Below are 18469 nucleotides of genomic sequence, written 5' to 3'. Positions count from 1 at the left end.
ACACGCACAGCCACTTCCGCCAGACGCAGGGACGCATCTTCCGGCTCAGGCCCTTCAGCACTGAAGTCCGCACTTCAGGCGTCCGGAAGTTCCCGGAAGTGACCTGACCGTAGGGTTCCGGTGTGGGTCGGGAAGAACGGCGATGGCCTCAACGTTCCAGGTTCTGCCACGGGTAAGAAGCGTAGAGATTTTAGGGTCCCGGGTACTATAGGGGGGACTGAGTCTCGTCCACCAGCGCGGTCATGAAGACTGCGAGGAGCATCCAGCTGCCTGATAGCCCAGGGCAAGGGCAGAACCAAGGAGAGATCCGCCTTGCAACAGGAGATCAGGTCACATCCACCCTTTTCTTAGCTCACTGTGTGCCTGTCTCGTGCGAGACCCAGTTCAGATTTCACCTGTTCCCCAGGTGGAGCTGGCTGCACCACCTCGGCGCGCCGCTTCTCGGTGTTCTTCAGTCTTTTTTGGTCTCATACCTGTTAGAGATATTTCACATGTTAAGATAGCTTTTTTTTTTATCGTAGGCTTTTCACACTGTAACCTCTCAGTACTACTTTTTGGCTACTTCTCATAATTTTTGTGTGTGTTGCGATTTCGTTTGTCTCGATATTTTCGAGTACGAGTTCCCCTTTCGATTTCTTCTTTGACCCATTTGAACTATTGGTTATTCATGAGATGGAATGTGTTGTTTAATTTTCACATATTTGTGGATTTTCCAGTGTTCCTTCTGATGTTGATCTCTAGTTTCATGTCAGTGGGATCATTTGTATCATTTTTTTTGTTTTTTTTTTAAGGTTTTATTTATTTGACAGAGAGATCACAAGTAGGCAGAGAGACAGAGAGAGAGGGGGAAAGCAGGATCCCTGCTAAGCAGAGAGCCCGATGTGGGGCTCGATCCCAGGACCCCGAGATCATGACCCAAGCCGAAGGCAGAGGCTTTAACCCACTGAGCCACCCAGGCGCCCCCATTTGTATCATTTTAATCTTTTTAAATTTGGTCAGGCTTGTTTTGCAATCATAGATAGATAGATAGATAGATAAGGTGATCTACCTTGGAGAGTATTCCCATTCAAGGGTGCTTGAAAATAATGTATTCTGCAGCTGTTGGGTGAAATGTTCCGTACATGTCTGTTTTGGTCCATTTAGTCTATATTGTTATTCAGGTCTTCTCTTTATTGATATTCCGTCTAGATGCTCTATCCATTACTGAATGTGGAATATTGAAATCTTTTTTTATTGTGTTGCTGTTTATCTCCCCTTTCAGTTCTGTCAGTTTGCTTCATATATTTGGGTGCTCTGATGTTGGTTGCATATGTATTTATAATTGATTTATATTCCTGGTGCATTTACTCTGTTACCCCTACTCTTATCATTATATGATAATGCCCCATATCTCTCCTGGTAGTTTTTGACTTAAAGCCTGTTTGTTTTTTGTTTTTTTTAAAGATTTTATTTATTTATTTGACAGAGAGAGATCACAAGCAGGCAGAAAGGCAGGCAGAGAGAGGGGGGGAAACAGGCTCCCCGCCAAGCAGAGAGCCCAATGCGGGGCCCGATCCCAGGACCCCGGGATCACCACCTGAGCTGAAGGCAGAGGCTTCAACCCTCTGAGCCACCCAGGCGCCCCTTAAAGCCTGTTTTGATTGACATAAGGAGAGCTATCTTTGCTCTTTGGTTACCATTTGTATGGGATATCTTTTTCATCCTTTTGCTTTCAACTTGTGTATTCTTCCATCTAAAAGGAGTCTGAAGTAACAGCATATAGTTGGATCCTGTTTTTTAATCCATTTAGCCACTCTAGTGTTTTGGTTGGAGTTTATTTCGTGTGTGAAATAATTACTGATAGAGAACTTATTGCCATTTTGTTCATCGTTTTCTATCCGTCATATAGCTCTTGTGTCCCTTTTTTCCTCACTTCCTATTACCCTTTGTGTTTCATTGTCCCCCCCCCCCCACCGTGGAGACAACCTTTAACCCCTTTCTCATTTCCTTTTTTTTTTTTTTTTAAGATTTTATTTATTTATTTGACATACAGAGATCACAAGTAGGCAGAGAGGCAGGCAGAGAGAGAGGAAGGAAAGCAGACTCCCCGCTGAGCAGAGAGCCCAATGTGGGGCTCAATCCCAGGACCCTGGGATCATGACCTGAGCTGAAGGTAGAGGCTTTAACCCACTGAGCCACCCAGGCGCCCCGACCCCTTTCTCATTTTCTATTATATATCCTCTATGAATGTTTTATTCTTGGTTACCATGGGGCTTACATAAAACATAATAATCTATTTTAAGCTGATAATAATTTAACTTCAATTACGTATCAAAAAACCGACCCTTTTACTTCACCCTGTTTACATTATTGATGTCATAATTACATATGTATTTTTTTAAAAAGATTTGATTTATTTGGCAGAAGGGGGTGTACAAGGAGGCAGAGAGGCAGGCGGGGGGGGGACGGGGGGGGAAGGGAGCAGGCTCCCTGCTGTGCAGAAAGCTGGATGCAGGGCTCGATCCCAGTACCCTGAGATCATGACCTGAGTGGAAGGCAGAGGCTTAACCCACTGAGCCACCCAGGCACCTCTCTATATATATTTTTTAAAGACTTACTTATTTGCGAGAGAACACACATGTGTACAGAGGTTGGGGTGGGTGGGGAGGAAGGGTCAGAGGGAGAGGGTCCCAAGCGGACTCTGCACTGAGTGCAGAGCCCCAACACAGGGTTGGAATTGAGGACCCTGAGATCAAGAGCCAAGTGGAAATCAAGAGTCGGTTGCTTACCCAACTGCGCCACACAGGCACCCCCACAATTACATATTTTTGTGTTGTATATCCATTAGCTTATGTTTTTCTTTTTCTTTTTTTTTAAGATTTTATTTATTTATTTGACAGAGAGAGAGAGATCACAAGTAGGCAGAGAGGCAGGCAGAGGGGGAGGGGGAAGCAGGCTCACCGCTGAGCAGAGAGCCCAATGCGGGGCTCGATCCCAGGACCCTGGAATCATGACCCGAGCCGAAGGCAGAGGCTTAACCCACTGAGCCACCCAGGTGCCCAGCTTATGTTTTTCTATTTCAACTTTTATACCAGAATTAAAAGTGATTTACGTACTACTATTATAATATCCTATATTTGTCACATATTTCTCTTTACCCATAATATTTATATTGGTTTGCTTGATGATGTCATAAGTCCCTTGGGCGCATTTCAGTCTTTTTCATTCTTCTTTTTCTTCCTCTGATTGGGAAATTTCAAATGACCTGTCTTTGAGTTCACTGATTATTTCTTCTGCTTGATCAAGTCTGCCGGTTAACCCCCATAGTGAATTTTTTTCATTTGGTTATTCTATTCTTCGGTTCTAAAATTTGTTTGGTTCTTTTAAATATTTCTTCCTGTTGATATTCTGTTCATGCTTTTTTTTTTTTTTTTTAGCTCATTGAACATTTTGATGACCGTTGTTTTGAATTCTTTTTTTTTTTTAAAGATTTTATTTATTTATTTATTTGACAGACAGAGATCACAAGTAGGCAGAGAGGCAGGCAGAGAGAGAGAGAGAGGGAATCAGGCTCCCCACTGAGCAGAGAGCCTGATGCGGGGCTCGATCCCAGGACCCTGGAATCATGACCTGAGCTGAAGGCAGAGGCTTTAACCCACTGAGCCACCCAGGCGCCCCTTGTTTTGAATTCTTTGTCAGGTAATTCGTATCCCTCTGTTTTTTTAGGGCCGGCTTCTAGAGATTTATTTTGTTCCCTTGACTGGGCCATGTATTCCTGTTTCTTCATGTCCCTTGCAACTCTCTGTCAGATCCACACTTTTGAAAAAAGTTACCTCTCCTAGTCTTTGTGGACTGGCTTTGGAGAAGGAAAGACTTTCACCAGTCAGCTTGGCTAGAGATTCCAGGAGCCTGTCAGACTTCTTGCATGGATAGGTCTTCTCTAGGCTTATGCACGTGAATTCCCAGTTGGAAGGATTTGCTGGCTTTTTTTCAGGAATCTCTTACCTGGTTTCTGGATTTCTCATAAAGGGAGTTGGTCCATGTATTGTTGAGTTGGTGTCTCTGTGAGAAAAGGAGAGTGTGGGGCTTCCTGTTCAGTCATCTTGCTGGTGTCACTACCTTCTCATTGCATTTTGATAGGTTTTGCCCTTCTCCAAATTGGGAGCCTATGGAGGATTAGGAACCATGCCATCGCTGTATGCTCAGATTGCAACACAAGCAAGTGACTAAAATGTATAGCATTCCATAAGAATCTTAAGGGAATATAAAGGAAAGAGAAAATATTTCTGCTGGGCAATTTCTGGAAGGGTATGAGTTAAGAGTACATTTGCAGTTAGGGCTGGGTTCCAGTCCTAACTGCATTTACTCTCTGGGTGACCTTGGTAAGTTATTTAACCTCCCGAGACTCAGCTTCCTGGGTAATAAAGTGGGGACAGTGTCAACATAATTTCTTAAGAACTAAATGAGATTGAATGCATTTAGTACCTAGTAGTGAGTGAATGGCAGCGATGTTAGTCCTTATCAAGGTGTTTGTGGTTTATTTCAGATGCTTGCTCTGTCAAGGCGCCATCTAGCGTCTCCTTTGCTCAGCACACCATCATTCAGCCGTTGCTACAGAGGTGACAGCCCAACAGATTCCCAAAAAGACATGATTGAAATCCCTTTGCCTCCGTGGCAGGAGCGAACTGATGAGTCCATAGAAACCAAAAGAGCCCGGCTGCTCTATGAGAGCAGAAAGAGGGGAATGTTGGAAAACTGTATTCTGCTTAGGTAGGGAAATACGAGACTTGGTGTCACTTTCTTTTTTACTGGAGATGGCTTTTTCATCATTGTTTTCTCTCTTTCTCGTTTTAGCCTCTTTGCTAAAGAATATCTGCACCGCATGACTGAGAAACAGCTGAACCTCTATGATCGTCTGATCAATGAGCCCAGTAATGACTGGGATATTTACTACTGGGCCACAGGTACTGGGCATGATCAGCAAGCAGCGTGATGTGAAAAGTAGGATGACTCACGCTGATTTGAGTCTGGAATTTTGTGTCCTCGGCAATTTTTTTCTTTTGTTCATGCAGTCAACACTCAACCCCAGCACTCTCCAAATTTTTCAAAGTGTGCAAAATGGTTTTATTAAAGTTCTTTGTTTGCAAGCAACAGAAACCCGTCTGACATAAGCAAAAAGGGAGTTTAGTGGAATGGTGTGGAAAGGCAGAGTTACAGAAAAACCAGGCTGGGAATGGGGAATGGTGTGGAACCCGATAGCTCTAAAGGCTGCGTAGCAAGTGTTCCTTGATAGTCTAAAAACAGCACTACCTTTGGGAAGAACGGGTTCTCACTGTTTGTAGTTAGGATTAGCTTTGGCTGTCAGAAAAAACAAACAAACCAATAATAGCTTAAATAAATCAGGACTGTATTTCTCTCTCATAACAGCAGTCCAGAGGTAGGCATTCCATTCAGAAGTCATGCGGTCCAGATCCCCCAGATGGCCGTCGTGTGCTGTCTACCTCACGGTTGAAGGTGGTTGCTGCGGCTCTGTCTGTCATGGCTTATGTTTCAGCCAGGAGAGTGTGTAGAAGCTTGCGCCTTATTTTTTATGAGTCCTCAGAAGATTATGCCCACACTCCCCCTAGTTTTCCATTGCCCACAGTTCAGTCACATGATGATTTCTAGTCAGGATGAAAAAATAATACAGTCTGTTTCATACATCCCGTTACATTGGGGGTTCTGTTATCAAGGAAAAATGGGAGAATGGATATTAGCAGACATCTCCTCCATTTCTTTCACACCCCGGCTCTTCTGGTTTTAAGTTTCCAGCCCAGATTTGAGTCATAAAATAGAAACCATTCTGTAGGTTCTGAGCATAAAGTGTGATAATACAGTCTTGAGACTTATATAGACATTGGAAAGCCCACAAAGTGTAAATATTTACTCTGCACTCCCTTAGTGTTGTTGAGTAAAATTCCATCATATGAATGTGCCCCACTGTTTGTTTATCCATTGACCAGGGGCGGGACATGAGGGTGTTTCCAGTTCTAGGCGATTATGAGTAAAGCCACTAGAAACGTTTGCATATAGCTTTCTGTGGGTGTAGGTTGCAGTTTTTCTTGGGTAAAAACCCAGGAGAAGGGTCACTGAGTCATAGGGTAAGAGTTAAGACAAACTTTTTCTATAATGGAACGGGGAGTAAATATTTAGGCTGTGCAGACCAAACGGTCCTTGTCTTGAGTCTTCCACTCCTGCCATTGGAGCCCACAGGCTACCATTGCTACAGTCTTGCAATAACATTTTATTGACAGACATTGAACTTTAAATTTCATAGAGTTTTCATGTGTCACAAAATACCCTTTTGACTTTTTTCCTGAACCGTTTAAAAGTCATTCTTAGCGCACAGGCCATACAAAAACAGGCAGCGGGCCATAGTTTGCTGACTCCTCTGTTAAGTGAAAGAGGCCAGACTCAGAGTCTGCCCATCCGTACTATACGATGCCATTTTTATGATGGTCTGGGAAAGGGCAAAACGATAGGGGCAGAAGACAAATTAGCCGTTGTCAGCGACTAGATGTAAAGTTCCCCGTCCTTACCAGCACTAGTTTTTAGCCATTTTAAGAAATAGGCAGTGATATATTTCACTGTAGTGAATTGGCATGGCCCTGATGATTAAGGATATTGAGGATCTTTTTTAAGTGCTGCTTTGCCATTCCTACATCTTTGCTCATATGTCTCTTCAGGTCTTACCCCACCTTTGTTTTTACCCTGAGTTGGGTTGGTTCATTTTCTAATTGAGGTTTGAGTGTTCCTTGTGTCAGATTGAAATTCTTTATCAGGTACGTGTCTTGGAAATTTCTTTTTCCTTGCTTATGGTTTGTCTTTGCATTTTCTTACCATTGTCTTTCACAGAGCAGTTTTTAATTTTGGTGAAGTACAGTGTTTTCTTTGGTACGTTAGTGGATTGTGCTTTTGATACTGTGTCTAAGAATCTGTTTTATCCGAAGTTACAAAGATTTTCTCTGTTTTTCTTCTTGGAATTTTATAGTTTTAGAATCACCTGTTGAGTTTCTCAAAAAACAAAACAAAACAAAACAAAACCCCACAAACCTACTCGGGTTTCGATTGGAGTTGTGTTAGAACAACAGATCAAATTCTTCTAGCATTGAGAATTGTCTAATCTATAACATGCTGTATCTCCATTTATTTAGATCTTTGACTTTTTTTTACATTTATTTAATATCTTGAAAATTCATTTTTCTGAGATAGAGAGTGAGCACACGAGCTAGAAAGAGGGATGGAGGGAACTGGAGAAGGAGGCTTCCTGCTGAGCAGGGAGCCCAATGCAGGGCTCGTACCAGGACCCTGGGATCATGACCTGAGCAGAAGGCAGATGCTTAACCGACTGAGCCACCCAGGCGCTCTTAGGTCTTTGACTTCTTTTCAGTGAGGGGAGTGTTAAAGTCCCCTGCTATTATTGTATTACTGTCGATGTATTTCTTTGATTTTGTTATTAATTGGTTTATATAGTTGGCTGCTCCCATGTTAGGGGCATAGATATTTAAGATTGTTAGATCTTCTTGTTGGACAGACCCTTTGAGTATGATATAGTGTCCTTCCTCATCTCTTATTATAGTCTTTGGCTTAAAATCTAATTGATCTGATATAAGGATTGCCACCCCAGCTTTCTTCTGATGTCCATTAGCATGGTAGATTGTTTTCCACCCCCTCACTTTAAATCTGGAGGTGTCTTCGGGTCTAAAATGAGTTTCTTGTAGGCAGCATATTGATGGGTTTTGTTTTTTTATCCATTCTGATACCCTGTGTCTTTTGATTGGGGCATTTAGCCCATTAACATTCAGGGTAACTATTGAGAGATATGAATTTAGTGCCATTGTATTGCCTGTAAGGTGATTGTTACTGTATATTGTTTCTGCTTCTTTCTGATCTACTACTTTTAGGGTCTCTCTTTGCTTAGAGGACCCCTTTCAATATTTCCTGTAGAGCTGGTTTGGTGTTTGCAAATTCTTTCAGCTTTTGTTTGTCCTGGAAGCTCTTTATCTCTCCTTCTATTTTCAATGATAGCCTAGCCGGATATAGTATTCTTGGCTGCATGTTTTTCTCGTTTAGTGCTCTGAATATGTCATGCCAGTTCTTTCTGGCCTGCCAGGTCTCTGTGGATAGGTCCGCTGCCAATCTAATGTTTTTACCCTTGTATGTTACAGACTTCTTTTCCCGGGCTGCTTTCAGGATTTTCTCTTTGTCGCTAAGACTTGTAAATTTTACTATCAGGTGACGAGGTGTGGACCTATTTTTATTGATTTTGAGGGGCGTTCTTAGCATCTCCTGGATTTTGATGTTTGTTCCCTTTGCCATATTAGGGAAATTCTCTCCAATAATTGTCTCCAATATACCTTCTGCTCCCCTCTCTCTTTCTTCTTCTTCTGGAATCCCAATTATTCTAATGTTGTGTCGTCTTATGGTGTCACTTATCTCTCGAATCCTCTCCTCGTGTTCCAGTAGTTGTTTGTCTCTCTTTTGCTCAGCTTCTTTATTCTCTGTCATTTGGTCTTCTATGTCACTAATTCTTTCTTCTGCCTCATTTATCCTGGCAGTGAGAGCTTCCATTTTTGATTGCACCTCATGAATAGCTTTTTTGATTTCAACTTGGTTAGATTTTAGTTCTTTTATTTCTCCAGAAAGGGCTTTTATCTCTCCGGAGAGGGTTTCTCTAATATCTTCTATGCCTTTTTCGAGCCCGGCTAGAACCTTGAGAATTGTCATTCTGAACTCTAGATCTGTCATGCTACCTATGTCTGTATTGATTAGGTCTCCAGCCTTCGGTACGGCCTCTTGTTCTTTTTTTTGAGGTGAGTTTTTCCGCCTTGTCATTTTGTCCAGGTAGGATTTGCTTTCTCCTGCTGTGGAATTCCGCTGTTCTTGGTGACTGAAGTTGGTTTTGGATCGGTTTCTTGTTGATCTTCTGGGGGAGGGGCCTGTTGTAGTGATTCTCAAGTGTCTTTGCCGCAGGCGGAATTGCACCGCTCTTGCCAGGGGCCGGGCTAAGGAATCCGCTCGGGTTTGCTTTCGGGAGCTTTTGTTCCCTGAGCGCTTTCCGTAGAGTTCCGGAGGACGGGAATAAAGATGGCGGCCTCCCAATCTCTCGGCCCGGAGGAGCCGAGAGCTTGGGGTTCCGCTCCTCAGTGCGCTCTCAGAGCAAAGCGCCCAACAGTCCCGCCTCCCTGGCTTGCGGTCGCGCCTCGAGGAAAGCAGTCAATTGTTGGAGCTGGAGAAAAGCGCCGGGTCGCTTTTGTCTCCGTGGCCTCCGGCCGCGCTCCGAGCCCACCCAGCCTGCGCCCGGCACAAGGTAACCCCGGGCTTAGAGCGCACTCCTCGGCTTTGTCGCTATAGCCGGCTTCCCCGCTCCAATACCTGCGAGCTCTGTGGCACTCAGACACCCCCAGTCCTTCTGTGACCCTGCGGGTCCTGGGGTTATGCTGACCCCGCCTGGGTTTCCCCCCAGTTTAGCCTCTGGAGCGATGTCTCCCAGTGGAGCCGACTTTTAAAAGTCCCGATTTTGTGCTCCGTCGCTCCGCCGCTTGCCGGGTGCCGGCCCCTCCCCCCGGGGTCTATCTTCCCGTCGCTTTGGATTCACTTCTCCGCAGGTCCTACCTTTCAGAAAGTGATCGATTTTCTGTTTCTGGGATTGTTGCTCTTCTTCTCTTTGATTTCCCGTTGGATTTGTAGGTGTTCACAATGGTTAGATAAGCTATCTAGCTGATCTCCTGCTACCCGATGTCGTCTCAGCCTGCTACTTCTCCGCCATCTTGACTCCTCCCCGGTCTTTGACTTCTTTAGCATATTATCTGTCGTTGTATGACAAATTACTCCAAAATTTATTGGCTTTAAACAAACCCGCCTCTATTATCTCAGTCTTTCTATGGACCTGGAATCCAGTCATGGCTTAGTTGGGTGCTACTCTCTGCTCTCTCACAAAGTTTCAGTCAAGGTGTCAGCCTAGGGTCATCTGGAGGCTCAGCCCGGGGAGGATCTGCTTTAAGTTCTCTCTGGTGTTGGCACAGTTAAGTTCCTCATAGGTTCCCCACCTGCAGTCCCAAGTTCTTAGCCAGCTGTTGCCTAGAGGCTGCCTTCTGTTTCTTCTCACAAGGGCCTCTCCTGCTTTGAAGCTTGCTTCTTTAGAACATGCAAGCCGAGAAGGCAAGAGAGGAGTCTCCTAGCAAGAAGGAAGTCTCAGTGTTTTGTAACCTAGTCATGGAAGTGACATTGTGTTATCCTTGCTGTGTTCTGTTGGTTAGAATCAAGTTGTTAGGTCCAGCCCAGGGCAGGGAGTAGGCGTGAGAATCACACAAGAGCATGATAGAGGTGCAGGTCATTGGGGGCCATCTAGAAACCTAACTGCTACAATCTGTGTTTGTAATTTAAGCGTATTTTGGAGATATTTTGCTGGGTTTGTAACTAGGTATTTCATATACTTTTGTGCCATTATAAGTGGTACTTTAAGAGAAATTTTCAATTTCCCATTGTTGGTAGAATGTATAAATACAATTGATTTTTGTATTCTGTATACTCAGATCTAGAAGCTGTTTTGTAGATTCTTTGGGATTTTCTGTGTAGACAGCTGTGTCATCTGTGAACAGGGAAGATTTTCTTCTTTTTCAATCTGCATGCTCATTGTATCTTTAACCTGCTTTATTGCAGTGTCCAGGATCTCCGATATAATGCTAGATAGTAGCAGTGAGAGCAGCACCCTTGACCTGTTCCCAGTGTTAGGGGGAAAGTATTCACTCTTTCATTATTAATATATTGTTAGCTGTAGGTTACTCATAAATGCCTTTTATCAGATTGAGAAAATTTCCTTCCATTTGTAGTATATTGAGCATTTTTTCATAAATAGATGTTGAATTCTGGCTTCATAAAATGAGTTATGAAGTGTTCTTCTCTTCCATTTTCTGGAAAATATATAGAGTTGGTATTATTTAAATATTTGGTAGAATTTGCTAGGGAAGCCTTCTGGATCTGAAGTTTTCTCTTTTGGAAGTTTTTTTTTTTTTTTTTTAAAGGACTAACTCCCTTTTTTTTTTTTTTTTAGATTTTATTTATTTATTTGACAGACAGAGATCACAGGAGGCAGAGAGGCAGGCAGAGAGAGAGGAGGAAGCAGACTCCCCGCCGAGCAGAGAGCCCGATGTGGGGCTCGATCCCAGGACCCTGGGATCATGACCTGAGCCGAAGGCAGAGGCTTTAACCCACTGAGCCACCTAGGCGCCCCTCTCTTGGAAGTTTTTAACTGTAAAGTCTAATTTTTTTTTTTTATAGCTATGGAACAATTCAAGTTCTCTGTTTCTTCTTACTTAGATGAAGTATGTTTATTAGTGTGTCTTTAATAAATTTGCCCACATCACATAAGCCATTAAGTCTATGGATATAAAGGTATGGTCATATTCCCTTTTTCTTTAAATGTCTGAAGAGCTATAGTAAGTTCCCTCCTTTATTTCTAATATTGGTGATTTGTGGGGTTTTGTTCTTTTTTTCTTGGTCAGCGTAGCTAAAAGTTTATCAATTTTATTTATTTTTTCAGAGAACCAGCTTTTGGTTACATTGTTTTGCTCTATTTTTCATTTTCTAATTTCATTGATGTCTGCTCTTTATTTCCTTTTTTCCTCCTTTTGTTGGGCTTAGCTTGCTCTTACTTTTTTAGTCTTATAAGGTGAAAGTTGAGCTCATTGATTTGAGACCTCCTTTTCCACTCTAAGCATTTAATGCTATGAATTTCCCTCTAAGCACTGCTTTAGTGTCCTGTTGCAAATTTGGATGGATTGTGCTCACTCATTCAATTCCCAATTTCCCTTCTGACTTCCTCTTTGACCCATGAGTTGTTTAGAAGTTTCTTTTCTTTTCTTTTTTTTTAAAATATTTATTTATTTGACAGCGAGAGAACACAAGCAGGGGGAACAGCAGAGGGAGAGGGAGAAGCAGATTCCCTGCTGAGCAGGGAGCCCGACTCAGGGCTTGATTCCAGGACCCTGGAACTCAAACAGCTGAGCCACCCAGGCGCCCCTGGAAGTTTCATTCAAAATGAATGAAACTTACTGATTCCATTAGGACCACAGAACTTAGGTTGTGTAGTTTCAGTTCTTTTAAGTTTCTTGAAATTTGTTTTATGGCCTGAACTATGACTGTGACACTTGATAAATGTCTCGTGTGCACTTCTTTCAACATAACATGTCTTCTGCACCTGTGGATGAAGTGCGCTCGCTGTCATTGTCAACTCGGGCAGCTTGGTTGATGCCGTTCTTCCTGTTCTCGATGTTCTGACCAGTTTCCTCTGTACTTGTTTGTTGATTAATAAGAGAAAAGTGCTGAAATCTTTAGTTATCTTTGCGGATTTGTCTATTACTCCTTTCAGTTCTCTGTTTTTCCTTCATATGTTTTCAAGCTCTGTTTTGTGAAAACATATTTAGGGTGGTTCTATCTTCTTGACGAATTGACTCCTTTGCCATTATATATAATGTCTTTCTTTACTGCTGATCATATTCTTTATTCTGAAGTGTCTGATAATAATTTAGGCATGCCAGTTTTCTTTTGATTAGTGTTTGCATGGTATGTATTTTTCCCATCTGTGTTAGTTTTCTGTGCTACATAATAAATTACAAGAAACGGGTACCTGGGTGGCTCAGTCATTAAAGCATCTGCCTTCAGCTCAGGTCATGATCCCAGGGTCTTGGGATCAAGTCCCACATCAGGCTCCCTGCTCAGCAGGAGCCTGCTTCGCCCTCTCCCACTCCCCCTTCTTGTGTTCTCTCTCTCTCTCTCTCTCTCTCTGTCAAATAAATAAATAAAATCTAAAAGAACTACGAGAAACAGTGATTTTAGACACCATGGTTCATACATATCTACACGTATAGTCATATAGTCATAGTTCTATAAGTGAGAAGTTCTATAGGCCTAGAACTCAGTCTGAAATTGGTGTCAGCTGTTCTGCATTCCTGTCTGGAAGCTCATTCAGGTTCCTAGAATTCATGTGCTTAGGGTTAGGGGCTTGAGGACGATTGTCTGGCTCCCTGTTGATCTCTTTCAGCTCCGGGAAGCCACTCGCAGGTCCTTGCTGCAGGCTTCCTTCCATCTCAGCAACGGAGATTCTCCCTCACGTGGAATCCCTCTGAACACTTCAGATCTCTCTGACTTTCTTTCTGTCACCAGCTGGAGAACATTGCTTTGAAAGAGCACATGTGGGGCGCCTGGGTGGCTCCGTCAGTTAAGCATCTGACTCTTGATCTCAGCTCAGGTCATGATCTCAGAGTTGTGAGATCAAGCTCTGTGCTGGGTGTGGAGCCTGCTTAAGCCTCTCTCCCTGTCCCCCCTTAAAAAACAAATAAAATAAAGAGCACATGTGATGAGGTCAGAACCACCTGGATAATTTCTCTGTGCTAAGGTCAGCTGTGCCGTATAACCTGATCATGGTGAGCATTGTCATGTTCACAGTCCTGAGGGTTACGCAGGACTTGTATGCATGGAGAGTGGGAAATACTGAGGGCCAGCTTTGAAGTCTGCCTCCCACACCATTCCTTTACTTTTGACCTATCTTTGTTTTTATGCTCAGATCAAGCTTCTTCTAGATAGCATATGTAGTCTCTTTTTTATTCAGTCTTAGAGTCTCTACCTTTCCATTGATATGTTTGGCCATTTGCATTTATTAATTGAACAATGTGGTTGAATTAAAATCTGCAGTCCTTTTGTTTCCTGTTTCTTCCATCTTTTTTTTTCCTTTTCCCCTCTATTTCCATTTTTTTAATTGAGTATTTTAAATTTCATATGATCTCCATTGTTGGTTTATTGTTTATACTTCCTGTATCACTTTTTATAGTGATTGCCTAGGCTTTACCATATACATCTGTAATGAATTAGTCTCTCTTCCAGTTATATTTACTGTATCACATAAAATATAAGAACTTTACAATAATATACTCCCAATTCTTCCCTCTCATCTTGTCGCTTGCATACTTTTTACTTTTACTTATGTTGTAGGCCTATACTATATTTCTCTTGTTTCACTTTAGACAGTTGTCTTCTTTTTTTTTTTTAAGATTTTATTTATTTATTTGACAGATAGTGTACAAGTGGCAGAGTGGCTGGCAGAGGGAGAGGGGGAAGCAGGCTTTCTGCTGAGCAGAGAGCCCAGTGCGGGGCTTGATCCCAGAACCTTGGGATCGTGACCTGAGCTGAAGGCAGACGCTTAGATGACTGAGCCACCCAGACACCCGAGACAATTATCTTCAGAGCAGTTTAAAATAAGGTAGAGAATATGTTATATTTTATATATATAGTTTTATAAATTGTAATTTTTATAGTATATCTTATATATGTACAACAATAAATAACTATCAAATATATTTTATATTGACCTTTATTTTAGTCATCGCTGGAGATTTTCATTTCTTTGTATAGATCCGTGTTTCTATCTGGTATCCTTTTCCTTCTGCCTAAAGAACTTCCTTTACTATTTCTTGTAGTGCAGCCCTGCTCTTATGAATTATCTCTGTTTTTGTCATTTTTGAAAGATATTTTCACTGGGTGTGGAATTACAGGTTCACGGGATTTTCTTTCAGCGCGTTACAGGGGCCTGTTTGTTTGGCTGGTAGTGTGCGGGGTTGAGGCCGTCTGGTCAGGAGCGGTGCTGGGTTCGGGTTTGCTGTTTCGGTTACCTTCACTGTATCTTTACCTCCTGTAGCATTACCGTGAGCTGTTTCCTGGTATGTGTAGGTTAGGACAAGAACTCTACTGTGTCTCTTTATTCCTGTGCATGTAATGTCTCTTTTCTTCCTGAATGTTTACACCATTTCATCTTTGGTTTTGAGGTGTTGAGTATGATGTGTCTTGATGTTTGTTCTTGGTAATTTTCCTGCTTGGGTTCTCCGGGCATGTTGGCTCCCATACACTGTTTACTTGTACCCTTCAGCTTCTAGATTCTGTTTTGTGTCTTTAAGTCTTTCCTTTTTCTGTATCAGTTTGGGGAATGTGGAGCGGGTGAGACTGATCTGTCGTCTAGTTCGCCAGTTCTTTCCTGCACTGAAGTGTTGAGTCTCTAGATGAGCTTGTTGAGGTCAATCTGCTTATTTGCTACTGTGTTTTTAGTTCTAACATTGACATTTGGCTTTTATGTTTCCAGCTCTGTAGTCGAGCTGCTCATTTGTTCCTACAGTTTGTCTACATTTTCTGCTAGAACCTTTAATATTTTAGTTATTTTTTAAAGATTCTAGTTATCAGAGAGAGAGGGGGCACGTGAGCAGGGGGAGGGGCAGAGGGAGAAGCAGACTCCTCACTGAGCAGAGAGCCGGGGGCGGGGCTGGATCCCAGGACTCCAGGATCATGACCTGAGCTGAGGTAGATGCTTTGAAATGACTGAGCCACCCAGACACCCTAACGTATTAGTTACTTTAAATCCCGTAACAGTTCTGACATCTGGGTCATCCCCAAGGCCTTTTCTGTTGATCGCTTTGTCTCTTCACAGTGTGTTGTGTTTTTCTTCTTTTGTGTGCATGCGTATCTCATAATCTTTAATTGAGTCTTAGACATTACAGGTAGGACAGTAAAGAGTGAAGCGAATGGTATTTATGCCTAGAAATGGGCGTGCTTCCAGTAAGTTGTTAGGATGGGATCGAGTCAGTCTGGTTAGGAGTCACGCTCACCTCGCTTCTGTTACTGCTCTCCTTCCCGGCCCTGCACCACCAGCCTCTTGCTCCCATCCACGTAGAGTAGGGGCTGAGTTTCCGGAAGGTATTTCTCAGTGTTCCTTTTCTCCCGTCAGCTTTCACCCTTCCTCCCATGTCTGTGCCTCAAAGGGAATCTCTTGCCGCTCCTGCCTTTCCCCAACAGTAGATTCCCTCTTCCCGCTTGGGGGAAGGAAGGCTGGGGGGGCATTCTCCGTTGTCCTGGTTCACCTTCGGTCCCTGTGGTCCTGCCTGTCCCACAGGATGAGATTTTTCTTTTTTTCCTTTTCTCTTTCACCATCCCAAATGGGTCCTTGAACGAGTAGGAGGTAGAATTTGCAGACCTACACCCAGTCTCTTAAGGCTTTTATTTCGTAGAGGAGAAGGGCTGGGCTGGGCTTTATGCTTTTTTTGCGCTGTTGGCCACTCCGCTGCTCCTGGCTCGCACCGGTGAGGGAGGCTTTCTCCCACCTCTTGCTCTGAACTAGTCTTGGTCAGGAGCACACTCTGGAGGTTTACTGAGAACAGCCTGCAGGGCATGCACTCCCCCGGCGTCTGTGGCTAGCTCCCACTTGGCTTATAGCAGTTGGTTAAACATGTTAGCCGAACTCTTCTGACCTGTCCAGATGGTATCCAGTGTCTGTTCTTCCTGGGCCCTGTCTGAAGCAGGCAGGTGCTCAAGTGCACTTTCTCCTTTGGGAGGGGAGCTTCTCTTCCCTTAGATTTTATTCTACTTGGTTCCCCCGTGACCTCTGTTCTCGGATGACTTCACAGAAAGTCGTGCTATTTGTAGTTTTTCTGGCTTTTCTTGTTAGGATGAGCCCAGTGTTCTTTCCAGTTTGCACTGTCCCGGGGGGATGCCTCAACCTCCTGGCCTTCAGTGATCACAAAAACAAAACAAAACCCGACACCAAGCCCACTAGATGCTGGGCTCTGTGCTGAGTGAGGGGGAATTAAGCTTTGAGGAATTCTCTCTCCCAGCACTGTAGTCTTGGTAGGAGGGTCATTCTCCAGCACATTACCTAAGCTTCCCTGGTGGGAGGCTTTGCTTGTAACTGGAATCTTAAGCGAGTATCTCCAGGTGGAGAGACTTGGGGGATAAGCAGGCGTACGGGGCCCCCTCGCACACCCCCAAGATGACACTCCCGTGGCTTTGCTGTCCATGCCCTTGTGGCCTCTCCATCTGCATCTGGTTCTCTGGGGTCATGTCCATTTTGTGCACCTCTGACAGTCTTCTAATGAATTCCTTTTTGCTGAAGTTAGTAGAGCTCCTAGTCTGTCATGTACAACCGAGGACTTCCACCTCGGGAAACGTATAGGCTGGAAGGGGAAACACAGTACCCAGAAATCACGGAAATACCGAGTGTAGAGCAAAATCGTGCTGCCAAGTATGGACCGGCCTGGGGGTCAGCCGACTTGTTCATAAAAGGCCAGACGGTAAATATTTCAGTCTTGTGGCCATATGGTCTCTGTTGCAGCTACTCAGCTCTGCCATCCTCGTGCAGAAGCGGCTGTGGACAGTATGTAAACAGATGGGAGCAGCTGTTCCAATAGAGCTGTTTACCCAGGCGGGCAGCCATGGGTCACCCGCTCCCGCTCCAGGCCACTGTGTGCATTTAGAGGAAAACTGGAGACAGTCTGTGTATCTCCTGGTTCTTTGCAAAGGCCAGTTTCAAGTGTCAGGGTCCTTATGCCTGAAGATTAGCTGACATCATTCTTTCTGCCCATTCTTCTCTTGCAGAAGCAAAACCAGCCCCAGAAATATTTGAAAACGAAGTCATGGCACTGCTGAGAGACTTTGCTAAAAATAAAAACAAAGAGCAGAGACTGCGCGCCCCAGATCTGGAATACCTCTTTGAAAAGCCACATTGAGCTTTGCACCGCCGCCGCCTGCCTGGGGGCTCCATCCGTGGACCCTAACTTGGGATAGACTCCGGCCTTGACTTCCTGCTTCTCCTGAGACACTCAGCCCTCCTAGACCATTTGTCTTGCTTCAGATGATGGACCCATCTCTCGGGACATGTAAATACTGGGTGTGACTCATTCTCACACTTCGTTGGTTTAGTTCTAAGCCTAAAAAGCTGTTGCTGGTGTTGCCGGCACTCTGGCCTGTTTCTCTGGCTCCGATCTCCGGAGTCGGGCCTCTGCCACAGGAGGGCAGTGTCGGGACGCGATGGTGCTCACCCGTAGCTTCCACCAGAAGTGTGTGCCCTGCAAAGAGGCAGCCAGCCGCGGGGGCTGGGTAGTAAGCTTCCCCGAGCAGCCCAGGGCTTTGTTCAAGTGAAACCTGCTCCCCCCTTCCCCCCCCCCCCAGTAGGGTCCTTCCTCCTGGGGCAGCAGACCCAAGCCCCCTGAGCTGACTTTTTCAGAGGCACGGCGGGCAGAGCGAGGGTGGCAGGCAGGGATGTGTGGGCTCGCTGCTGACGACTCCACATCCTCCTCATCAGATTTTCTCTCAAACGTTCACTCTGTACACTGAAAGATAATTAAATATTAAAGAATATTTTATGAAGGAGAAATCACAGTTCCCGGCCCTCACACAATTATTTTAATTCTGTCTGTCCTCATATAATCCACAGTCACTTGTCTCCAGAGTTATATAAGGTGACAGCCACAGGATTGATTCTCGTGTGGCACGATGGCGAGCTTTTTCTGTCTTTCTACAGTCTTCCCGGTGATCGTAGTTGACGAATTGACAACACATAAGCAATAACATCTTAGAATGATTCAGTTGGCAGTGCTGAGCTCCGGGGCCGGGAGACTAATGTGTGTCCAGCAGT

General features: G+C 44.1%; 1 protein-coding gene across 1 annotated transcript; it reads left to right on the top strand.

The window, feature by feature from the left end:
• The first annotated feature begins 41 nt into the window (after positions 1-41).
• SDHAF2 (succinate dehydrogenase complex assembly factor 2) lies at positions 42-18230 on the top strand. The gene is made up of 4 exons (XM_080817710.1): positions 42-172; positions 4526-4749; positions 4834-4943; positions 17431-18230. The coding sequence occupies exons 1-4, from the start codon at positions 143-145 to the stop codon at positions 17559-17561; spliced, it is 495 nt and encodes a 164-aa protein (XP_080673836.1). The 5' UTR covers positions 42-142; the 3' UTR covers positions 17562-18230.
• Positions 18231-18469: the final 239 nt, after the last annotated feature.

This window comes from Martes martes (genome assembly GCF_963455335.1).
Source record: "Martes martes genome assembly, chromosome: 10".
Lineage (NCBI taxonomy): Eukaryota > Metazoa > Chordata > Mammalia > Carnivora > Mustelidae > Martes > Martes martes.
The sequence above is the reverse complement of the archived record's forward strand: the minus strand, read 5'-3'. Positions and strand labels throughout refer to the sequence as shown.